Raw genomic sequence first — 12,340 nt, forward strand, 5'->3', positions numbered from 1 at the left:
TCATAAATAGGAGGCAAAGTATCATCAAAGAAAATTTTCTCGTCAATGCTTGGGGGACTAAAAAGATCATGAAAACCAGCTTCCCCAAGCTTAGAACTTTCTATATCATTATCAACAATGGTGTTCAAAGCGTTCATACTAATATTACTACCAGCATGCAAATAAGATTTCATATGTTTTTTAATTTTCGCATCAAACAATCCATGTTTTAAATCAGGAAATAGAATAAGAAGCTCATTGTTGTCCATTATGCCAAACTAGTGTAAACAAGAAACAAAAAGATGCAATTGCAGGATCTAAAGGAAATAGCTTCGAGCACAAACACAATGGCGCCGAGAAAAGTATCTGTTACCCGGAACCGGAGTATGAGTGCCTTTTTACCTTTCCTCCCCGACAACGGCGCCGGAAAAGTGCTTGATGTCTACGGGAGCTTCTATTCTTGTAGACAGTGTTGGGCCTCCAAGAGCAGAGGTTTGTAGAACAACGAGCAAGTTTCCCTTAAGTGGATCACCCAAGGTTTATCGAACTCAGGGAGGAAGAGGTCAAAGATATCCCTCTCATGCAACCCTGCAACCACAAAGCAAGAAGTCTCTTGTGTCCCCAACACACCTAATAGGTGCACTAGTTCGGCGAAGAGATAGTGAAATACAGGTGGTATAAATAAGCAGTAGCAACGGCGTGTAGTTGATGGTGGTAATATGGTAGCAGTAGTAACACAGCAGTAGTAACGCAGTAAAACAGTAAACAAGCAGCGATAGCAGTATTTAGGAACAAGGCCTAGGGATTAGACTTTCACTAGTGGACACTCTCAACATTGATCACATAACAGAATAGATAAATGCATACTCTACACTCTTGTTGGATGATGAACACATTGCGTAGGATTACATGAACCCTCAATGCCGGAGTTAACAAGCTCCACAATTCAATGTTCATATTTAAATAACCTTAGAGTGCAAGAAAGATCAACACGACTAAACCAAGTACTAACACAAGCATGCACACTGTCACCTTCACACTATGTAGGAGGAATAGATCACATCAATACTATCATAGCAATAATTAACTTCACAATCTACAAGAGATCATGATCATAGCATACGCCAAGTACTAACACGGATGCACACAGTGTCATCATTACACCGTGCAGGAGGAATAAAACTACTTTAATAACATTGCTAGAGTATCACATAGATAAATTGTGATACAAAACACATTGCAATCATAAAGAGATATAAATAAGCACTTCACTACGCCATTCATAACAGTGAGTAAGTATTTTGTGAAATATAGCCTAAGAGACCCACACGGTGCACACACTTGTCACCTTTACACACGTGGGACAAGGAGTCTCCGGAGATCACATAAGTAAAACTCACTTGACTAGCACAATGACATCTAGATTACAAGCATCATCATATGAATCTCAATCATGTAAGGCAGCTCATGAGATTATTGTATTGAAGCACATAGGAGAGAGATGAACCACATAGCTACCGGTACAGCCCCGAGCCTCGATGGAGAACTACTCCCTCCTCATGGGAGCAGCAGCGGTGATGAAGATGGCGGTGGAGATGGCAGCGGTGTCGATGGAGAAGCCTTCCGGGGCACTTCCCCGCTCCGGCAGGGTGCCGGAACAGAGACTCCTGTCCCCAGATCTTGGCTTCGCGATGGCGGCGGCTCTGGAAGGTTTCTGTGGGTTTCGTCCTTCGTCATAGGGTTTTCGTGACGGAGGCTTTAAATAGGCGAAGAGGCGGAGTCGGAGGGGCGACGAGGCGGTGGCACCATAAGTCGGCGCGGCCAGGGCCTGGGCCGCGCCGGCCTATCATCTGGGGCCCCTGTGGCCCCCCTCTGGTCCTTCCCGGGTGTTCTGGAAGCTTCGTGGAAAAATAGGAACCTGGGTCTTGATTTCGTCCGATTCCGAGAATATTTCGTTACTAGGATTTCGAAACCAAAAACAGCGTAAAACGAGAACTGGCACTTCGGCATCTTGTTAATAGGTTAGTTCCAGAAAATGCACGAATATGACATAAAGTGTGCATATAACATGTAGAAATCATCAATAATGTGGCATGGAACATAAGAAATTATCGATACGTCGGAGACGTATCAGTATCCAAGTACAAAGCAATCAATAGGCATGTGTTCCAATTATAGTCGTACGTGCTCGCAATGAGAAACTTGCACAACATCTTTTGTCCTACCAGCCGGTGGCAGCCGGGCCTCAAGGGAAACTACTGGATATTAAGGTACTCCTTTTAATAGAGTACCGGAGCAAAGCATTAACACTCCGTGAACACATGTGATCCTCACGTCACTACCATCCCCTCCGGTTGTCCCGATTTCGTCACTTCGGGGCCATTGGTTCCGGACAGCGACATGTGTATACAACTTGCAGGTAAGATCATAAACAATGAATATCATGATGAAATAATAACATGTTCGGATCTGAGATCATGGCACTCGGGCCCTAGTGACAAGCATTAAGCATAACAAGTTGCAACAATATCATCAAAGTACCAATTACGGACACTAGGCACTATGCCCTAACAATCTTATGCTATTACATGACCAATCTCATCCAATCCCTACCATCCCCTTCGGCCTACAGCGGGGGAATTACTCACACATGGATGGGGGAAACATGGCTGGTCGATGGAGAGGCGTTGGCGGTGATGATGGCGATGATCTCCTCCAATTCCCCGTCCCGGCGGAGTGCCAGAACGGAGACTTCTGCTCCCGAGACGGAGTTTCGCGATGTGGCGGCGTTCTGGAGGGTTTCTGGCGACTTCGACTTCCCCCTGTGCGTTTTTAGGTCGAGGCGAATAAGTAGTCCGAAGGGGGGCGTCGGAGGCCAGCCGAGGGGGCCACACCAAAGGGCCGCGCGGGCCCCCCTAGGCCGCGCCGCCTTATGGTGTGGGACCCTCGGGCCTCCACCTGATTTGTCCTTCTGGCTCCGTCATTATTCTGGGAAAATAGGGCCTTTCGTCAAAATCCCGAGGTTTTTCCTGAAAGTTGGATTTCGCACAAAAACGAGACACTGTAACGCTTCGCTGAAAACAGCGTTAGTCCGTGTTAGTTGCATCCAAAATACACAAATTAGAGGCAAAACGATAGCAAAAGTGTTCGGGAAAGTAGATACGTTTTGGACGTATCAGAGGGGGCCTGAGGCCACCACACAATAGGGGGGCGCGCCTGGCTCCTTGGCCGCGCCGCCACCACGTGTGGGCCCCCCAGGGTTCCCCTCTGGTGCCTCTCCGGTGTTCTGGAAGCTTCGTGGAATTCTAAGATGCTGTTGATTTCGTCCGATTCCGAGAATATTTCCTTACTAGGATTTCTGAAACCAAAAACAGCAGAAAACAGGAACTGGCACTTCGGCATCTCGTCAATAGGTTAGTTCCGGAAAATGCATATAAATGACATATAATGTGTATAAAACATGTGAGTATCATCATAAAAGTAGCATGGAACATAAGAAATTATAGATACGTTTGGGACGTATCAAGCATCCCCAAGCTTAGTTCCTACTCGCCCTCGAGTAGGTAAATGATAACAAGGATAATTTCTGAAGTGACATGCTATCATAATCTTGATCAATACTACTGTAAAGCATATGAGATGAATGCAGCGATTCGAAGCAATGGTAAAGACAATGATTAAAAAAATGAATCATATAGCAAAGACTTTCATTAATAATACTTTCAAGACAAGCATCAATAAGACTTGCATAAGAGTTACTCATAAAGCAATAAATTATTAGTAGGAAGTTTTGAAGCAACACAAAGGAAGATATAAGTTTCAGCAATTGCTTTCAACTTCAACATATTTATCTCATGGATAATTGTCAACACAAAGTAATATAACAAGTGCAATAGGTAAACATGTAAGAATCAATCCACACAGTTGACACAAGTGTTTGCTTCTAAGATAGAAAGAAGTAGGTAAACTGACTCAACAATAAAGTAGAAGAATGGCCCTTCGCAAAGGGAAGCATGGATTACTATTTTTGTGCTAGAGCTTTTCATTTTGAAAACATAGAAACAATTTTGTCAACGGTAGTAATAAAGCATATGTGTTATGTATAAGACATCATATAAGTTGCAAGCCTCATGCATACTATACCAATAGTGCTCGCACCTTGTCATAATTATCTTGGATTAACACGGATTATCATTGCATAACATATGTTTCAACCAAGTGTCACAAAGGGGTACCTCTATGCCGCCTGTACAAAGGTCGAAGGAGAAAGCTCGCATTGGATTTCTCGCTTTTGATTATTGTCAACTTAGACATCCATACCGGGACAACATAGACAACAGATAATGGACTCCTCTTTAATGCATAGGCATTCAACAACAGATAATATTCTCATAAGGGATTAAGGATTGATGTCCAAACTGAAACTTCCACCATGATTCATGGCTTTAGTTAGCGGCCCAATGTTCTTCTCTAACAATATGCATACTCAAACCATTTGATCATGAAAATCACCTTTATTTCAGACAAGACGAACATGCATAGCAACTCACATGATATTCAACAAAGGTATAGTTGATGGCGTCCCCAGAAACATGGTTACCGCGCAACAAGCAACTTATTAAGAAATAAGACACATAAGTACCTATTCTTCACCACAATAGTTTTTAAGGCTATTTTCCCATGAGCTGTATATTGCAAAGGCAAAGAATAGAATTTTAAAGGTAGCACTCAAGTAATGTACTTTGGAATGGCGGATAAATACCATGTAGTAGGTAGGTATGGTGGACACAAATGGCATAGTTTTTGGCTCAAGGATTTGGATGCACGAGAAGAATTTCTCTCAATACAAGGCTAGGCTAGCAAGGTTGTTTGAAGCAAACTCAAGTATAAAAGGTGCAGCAAAGCTCACATATGAACATATTGTAACTATTATAAGACTTTACATTGTCTCCTTGTTGTTCAAACACCTTAACCAGAAAATATCTAGACTCTAGAGAAACCAATCATGCAAACCAAAATTTAACAAGCTCTATGTAGTTCTTCATTAATGGGTGCAAAGTACATGATGCAAGAGCTTAAACCAGATCTATATGAGCACAACAATTGCCAAGTATCAAATTATTCAAGACATTATACCATTTACCACATGCGGCATTTTCTGTTTCCAACCATATAACAATGAATGAAGTAGTTTCAACCTTCGCCATGAACATTAAAAGTAAAGCTAAGAACACATGTGTTCATATGCAACAGCGGAGCGTGTCTCTCTCCCACACAAGCATAAATTTATTCAGAGAATGAAAATAACAAAACGAAAATAAAAGCACACAGACGCTCCAAGTAAAGCACATAAGATGTGACGGAATAAAAATATAGTTTCACTAGAGGTGACCTGATAAGTTGTTGATGAAGAAGGGGATGCCTTGGGCATCCCCAAGCTTAGATGCTTGAGTCTTCTTGAAATATGCAGGGATGAACCACGGGGGCATCCCCAAGCTTAGACTTTTCACTCTTCTTGATCATATTGTATCATCCTCCTCTCTTGACCCTTGAAAACTTCCTCCACACCAAACTCAAAACAAACTCATTAGAGGGTTAGTGCATAATCAAAAATTCACATGTTCAGAGGTGACACAATCATTCTTAATACTTCTGGACATTGCCCAAAGCTACTGAAAGTTAATGGAACAAAGAAATCCATCAAACATAGCAAAACAGGCAATGCGAAATAAAAGGCAGAATCTGTCAAAACAGAACAGTCTGTAAAGACGAATTTTTTAGAGGCACTAGACTTGCTCAGATGAAAATGCTCAAATTGAATGAAAGTTGCGTACATATCTGAGGATCACTCACGTAAATTGGTAGATTTTTCTGAGTTACCTACAGAGAATACTACTCAAATTCGTGACAGCAAGAAATCTGTTTCTGCGCAGTAATCCAAATCTAGTATCATCTTTACTATCAAAGACTTTACTTGGCACAACAATGCAATAAAATAAAGTGAAGGAGAGGTTGCTACAGTAGTAACAACTTCCAAGACTCAACAAAACAGTAGCAAAATAAAATATGGGTTATCTCCCAAGAAGTGTTTTCTTTATAGCCATTAAGATGGGCTCAACAGTTTTAATGATGCACTCCCAAGAAATAAGAGTTGAAGCAAAAGAGAGCATCAAAAAGCAAGTATGAAACAAATTTAAGCCTAACTCACTTCCTATGCATAGGAATCTTGTACATAAACAAGTTATTGAAGCATGAAGCTACTATCATAGAAAGACAAAGCAAGTGCAACTTCAAAATTTTCAGCATATAGAGAGGTGTTTTAGTAACATGAAAACTTCTACAACCATATTTTCCTCTCTCATAATGATTTTCAGTAGCATCATGAACAAACTCAACAATATAACTATCAAATGAAACATTCTTATCATGAGTCTCATGCATAAAATTATTACTACTCCCAACATAAGCTTAGTCATTCAACAAAGTAGCTATCATCAAATATAGGAGGCATATTGTAATCATAATTAAATTTATCCTCCATAGTAGGCGGCACCAGAAGACCACTATCATTATAATCATCATAAATAGGAGACAAAGTATCATCAAAGAAAATTTTCTCCTCAATGCTTGGGGGACTAAAAATATCATGCTCATCAAAACCAGCTTCCCCAAGCTTAGAACTTTCTATATCATTATCAACAATGGTGTTCAAAGCGTTCATACTAATATTACTACCAGCATGCAAATAAGGTTCCATAGGTTTTTTAATTTTCGCATCAAAAAATCCATGTCTTAACTCAGGAAATAGAATAAGAAGCTCATTGTTGTCCATTATGCCTTACTAGTGTAAACAAGAAACAAAAAGATGCAATTGCAGGATCTAAAGGAAATAGCTTCGAGCACTTACAATGGCAACAGAAAAAAACTTAGTTACCTGGGACCGGAGTATGAGTGTCTTTTACCTTACCTCCCCGGCAACAGCGCCAGAAAAGTGCTTGATGTCTACGGGTGCTTCTATTCTTGTAGACAGTGTTGGGCCTCCAAGAGCAGAGGTTTGTAGAACAGCAGCAAGTTTCCCTTAAGTGGATCACCCGAGGTTTATCGAACTCAGGGAGGAAGAGGTCAAAGATATCCCTCTCAAGCAACCCTGCAATCACGATACAAGAAGTCTCTTGTGTCCCCAACAGACCTAATACACTTGTCAGATATATAGGTGCACTAGTTCGGCGAAGAGATAGTGAAATACAAGTAGTATGGATGTATATGAGTGGTAATAGCAATCTGAATAAAATATGGCAGCGAGTAAACATGCAACGAACGAGTAAATAAACGGAGTTTCGATGCTTAGAAACAAGGCCTAGGGATCATACTTTCACTAGTGGATACTCTCAAAATTGCAATCATAATTGAATATAAATATAAGCACTTCACTATGCTACTCTGAACTACTCTTTGGTAAGATAACGAACACTAATTCATCATGTAGGCAAACCTTAAAGATGTATTCCCAAGTACTAATAAACACCCCACGCTGTCACTGTGAGCATTCATAGGAGGTACTAACACACCACAATTTCATAGAGACATCCAACTCAAATCATAACTCGGTGAATAAGTATTCGTGAAATATAGCCTAAGAGACCCACACGGTGCACACACTATCACCTTTACACACGTGGGACAAGGAGTCTCCGGAGATCACATAAGTAAAATCCACTTGAATAGCATAATGACATCTAGATTACAAGCTCATCATATGGATCTCAATCATGTAAGGCAGCTCATGAGATCATTGTATTGAAGTACATGGAGAGAGAGATGAACCACATAGCTACCGGTACAGCCCTTAGCCTCGATGGAGAACTACTCCCTCCTCATGGGAGACAGCAGCGTTGATGAAGATGGCGGTGGTGTCGATGGAGATGCCTTCCGGGGGCACTTCCCCGTCCCGGCGGCGTGCCGGAACAGAGACTCCTGTCCCCCAGATCTTGGCTTCTCGATGGCGGCGGCTCTGGAAGGTTTCTCGTACCGTGGCTTTTCCGTATCGAAGATTTAGGTCAGGGAGCTTTAAATAGGCGAAGAGGCGGAGTCGGAGGGGGCCTGGGGCCACCACACAATAAGGGGGCGCGCCTGGCTCCTTGGCCAAGCCGCCACCACGTGTGGGCCCCCAGGGTTCCCCTCTGGTGCCTCTCCGGTGTTCTGGAAGCTTCGTGGAATTCTAAGATGCTGGGCGTTGATTTCGTTCGATTCCGAGAATATTTCCTTACTAGGATTTCTGAAACCAAAAACAGCAGAAAACAGCAACTGGCCCTTCGGCATCTCGTCAATAGGTTAGTTCCGGAAAATGCATATAAATGACATATAATGTGTACAAAACATGTGAGTATCATCATAAAAGTAGCATGGAACATAAGAAATTATAGATACGTTTGGGACGTATCAATGGACACCTATCAACCGTGGCCTTCCCGACAAGCTGGGGACGCCTTTCCATTTCGTATAGATGGTAGGGGTACAACCTATGAGCTCCCATTGACATATGCCCTGCAGTTGGTCGCGGCATTCCAGAGGATCGAGCTGGTTGGGGACTTTGCAACTCCTGGACAAACAACCCCTCAGACTCTGGTGCTGGGAGGTACAACTCTAGGAGGCACGTCTTAGGCTAAGGCGAGCAAGCAAAAACTACGATTAGTTATCCGAGCCTCGCGTTCTGACGTTTGGTGAACCAGGGATGATCCCGACAGATTTATTGGATCTTGTGGGGAAAGTGTACAACCTCTGCAGAGTGAAAACTATTCGAATAGCCGTGTTCGTGGTTATGGACGGTTGGGAAGGCATTATACTTACGCTGAAAATGTTTTTTTTCCTAAAAGAGTTTTCCAAAGGTTTTGCAAAAGAAAACCAGTGAGACTAGAGGAAATGTACCTGGAAGGTACGGTTAAAAGTTAGGAAAATTGTTTTGAGATGCCGGAAAAGAAAACGGGTCACCCTTTACCTATTAGTCTTCAGAGAAACTTGTTTTAAAAAGGTTTTCAACAAAGATATAGAGATGTCATACTCCCGAGAGAAGCTATCTCTCACTTCTTGTAACCCTATAATAGGGTCTGCTCCTTGCTATTGCCAAATATGCATATCCTTTACTTTTCTCTAAGGTGGTTTGCGAGTACAATTCATAATTTACTCATGGCTCTGTCCCTGGATATTTACTTGGCCAGACTTGGTGGAGTTCGACAAATGAAGGAGATGACGACGTCTATGCGAGGTAGGAACGACTTCCCAGTCAGTAGCCTGTAGCGTTATGGCATGACTTGGACCATGCGAACACTTTCATCTGAAGTATTTCCGCTGTGTGAATATTGATCTCATGCCATTGCGGCTCATATGTAAGTTGGTCATGAGACCTATTGTAATCTTTTATTCGGTACTGTAATGGATGATGTATTTGATACCAGTTCGTTTATGCTTTCATGACATACTGATCATGGGAACGTGAATGAGTATACATAACGGGTGTTTCGGACAGCTAGTCCGGAGCATAAAGCAAATAGCATCTGAAACCAGAACAATAGGAGTGTAAAGGAAGGACGATGGTGTTGCTCTGCTATATCGATAGCCTTGAACCCTATTATACAAGGCATGATTGTATCCTATCCTAGGGAGCTTTGGTCAGCTGTGTGCTTTGCGTTCTTTGGTTATTGGTCAGCTACCTAGCGGGCAACCGTCTGGCCGCATATCCTGGCGGGACTAAATGGATCAGTTGTATCATCCCGTTCAAGTTAAGAGGCCACAAACGGACATTTGGTGAACTACCAAAGATGTCTCCATTTACATGTATAGTTAGATCTACGTGTATTCCTAGATTATTAATTTGACCAACATAACACAAATTATAGAACAAAAAATTCTAAAGTATGACATTGGAGCTTTGTAATGATATATATATTTTGTAATATATAATTTGTATTATGTTGATCAAATTGATTAACTACATATGCATAGGCCAACACACTGGACGGAGGTAGTAACATTGCGTGCAATGTAATACCAAGACTACAATAATATCCGGGATTTGCTAGTTTTCTGCTAGCTGAGAATTAAGTTCGTGCTCGGTCAAATCATCGTGATTCGTGTTAGTTATGTGTTGCAACATGAATTGTACCTGAGATTTGACGATATCATCTGACGAATGAGAAATAGTCACGCCCATACATAATATCCAGTATTCAAGCCTCCTCTAATGTCAAATAAGTAGCAGAACTGATGCAATCACTTTATTATAAACATATACGTACTATTTTTTTTGAAAATATAATCATCTCACACGGCCGCGTCGTGTCGGCGCGTCGAGCCTACTAGTTAATCACATGAGCTAACGAGATGTAACTATTGAACTGAAAGAAAACTTAGTTAACTACGGGAATTGTGTAAAAAAAAATGCCACTACGAGAAAGAACAGAAAACGCCAGCAAATCATCTGCATCCGCGCTGAGGCTGGCAGCATCATGTAGCTTAGAGGGGACGATGATTCATGCTGTCATGCATGGTTACTGATAGCAACAATATCATTTGAACGCAGGATTGCTCCACTGAACATCGAAAATAATCGCTTATAACAAGTAGAAGTACTTAAACTAATTAAACTACAGTGTTACTTCTTCAATACGAGATTGCTACGACGATGGCGACTGTCCATGCTTACACATGATCCAGTACCCTCCTCCCCATGTCGGCTGAACCTTGCAGCGTCTTAGCACCTCGCTTCCCTCCACCACCTTTATCTTCCTCAGGTCGCTCAACGGAGACACGACGACCTCCAGCGCCGCGTCGTCGCGCCGAGACCGCTCCTCCTCCTTCAGCTCGACAGCCCTGACCCTGTACACGCAGTTCCTCATCGCGCCTTCGCCGGCGCGGACGGTGAAGCCGTGCGCGTGGTCCATGAACACCGCGCGGTCGCCGATGTCCGTCACTGGCTCCCACTTGATAGGCATGTCCGGCAGCTGCTCCCTGTGCGGCGCGCGGTATGCCTGGAAAAAGGACCCGTCGGAGTCGCAGTACCTGTTTCTCGGGCGGCGCCGCACCAGCAGCAGCACGTCGTCGGTGGAGGCCACCAGCAACGCCCACGTGATGTCGCCGAGGCGCGGCGGCGGGTCGATCTCCGTGGACCGGTCCAGGGTCTCAGAGTCGATGACCGCGGTGCGCAGCGTGCCTAGATCGAACACGAAGAAGAAGCCGGCGCGGTAGTTGATGGTCATGGGCGAGCCGTGCCTCGACCGGTGCACCGGCGCCCACTCGCCGCCACCTGCCTCGCAGAAGAACGCCGTGTCGCCGCGCGCCACCATGACGCCGCGCGGGGACCAGTCCCACGCGAACCCGTCCTCCGTGGAGAGGCGGAACCGAGGGGGCTCGGGCTCGTCGCGCGCGACCGGCATCGGCGTCTCCTCGGATAATGGGATGGGCAGGTCCGGGAGCGGTGTCACCTCGCCGGTGAACGGGTCGATGAGACGGCTAGGGTACCGTCCGCACATGTCCGTCACGAACACCTTCCCTCCGTACGGTGACGGCACGTACCGGCGGCCGCGCGCCAGCCGCATCGCAACGTCGTCACGCATGCAGCCTTCGTCCAGGGAGAAGGCCTGGTAGCCGTCTTCCGACCCGAACACCAGGCACGGCAGCACTGCCGCGGCGTCATCGTTATCGGTGTTCAGCGAGAAGTCGACGACGGACGGATGCAATCTGAGCAGCTCGGGGGATAGCAGCGGCGAGATTAGCCCATTCGATCTCAGCTTGTGGTCGTCATGTATGTCATCGGTGGCCATCGCTGTTGTCGAGGACGGCGAGACGCCGCAGACGACCTTGCAGAATTTTGACAACATGTCAGCGGCAGCGGCGGCGTTCCAAGTCCAACATGGGTACATAGGTTAAACCTCCTTCTAAATTCTGGTACGCTGCTTGCACAATTTAAGTTGATAATCAGGTTTTGTTTCCAATATACCCGCACAGGTTGCGTCTTTTGTTTTCCTTCTCGATCGTGCGTTCAGTATTATGTAGAGTCCGAGTAGAAATCAATCGAGCCAAGATAGAGTCCGTGTAAAAACCCAGACCCTAACGTAGTTGTAGGAATCCATCGTGTGCTACTCAGACTCTGTTTTGACACGATCGATTTCATAGAACTGAAGAAATAACAAAGAAGTTCTTGTTTGTTTACACGCAATGTAAGCTGTAACACCAGATTTGCGCGTAGTGTTCTGTATTTCGACGCGACCCGTGTGACGAAACTAACATCAACAATATTTTTTACTAATAATCTGTGCAAAGATTGAATTAGTTGCGAAAGTAGAAATATCTTGTTCATTTGTGATCT

General features: G+C 44.0%; 1 protein-coding gene across 1 annotated transcript; it reads right to left on the reverse strand.

The window, feature by feature from the left end:
• Window positions 1-10,649: 10,649 nt before the first annotated feature.
• LOC124694726 lies at window positions 10,650-11,852 on the reverse strand. The gene has a single exon (XM_047227679.1). The coding sequence runs from the start codon at window positions 11,850-11,852 to the stop codon at window positions 10,650-10,652; it is 1,203 nt and encodes a 400-aa protein (XP_047083635.1).
• Between the last annotated feature and the right edge of the window lie 488 nt (window positions 11,853-12,340).

Source organism: Lolium rigidum, chromosome 3 (genome assembly GCF_022539505.1).
Source record: "Lolium rigidum isolate FL_2022 chromosome 3, APGP_CSIRO_Lrig_0.1, whole genome shotgun sequence".
Taxonomy (NCBI): Eukaryota; Viridiplantae; Streptophyta; class Magnoliopsida; order Poales; family Poaceae; genus Lolium; species Lolium rigidum.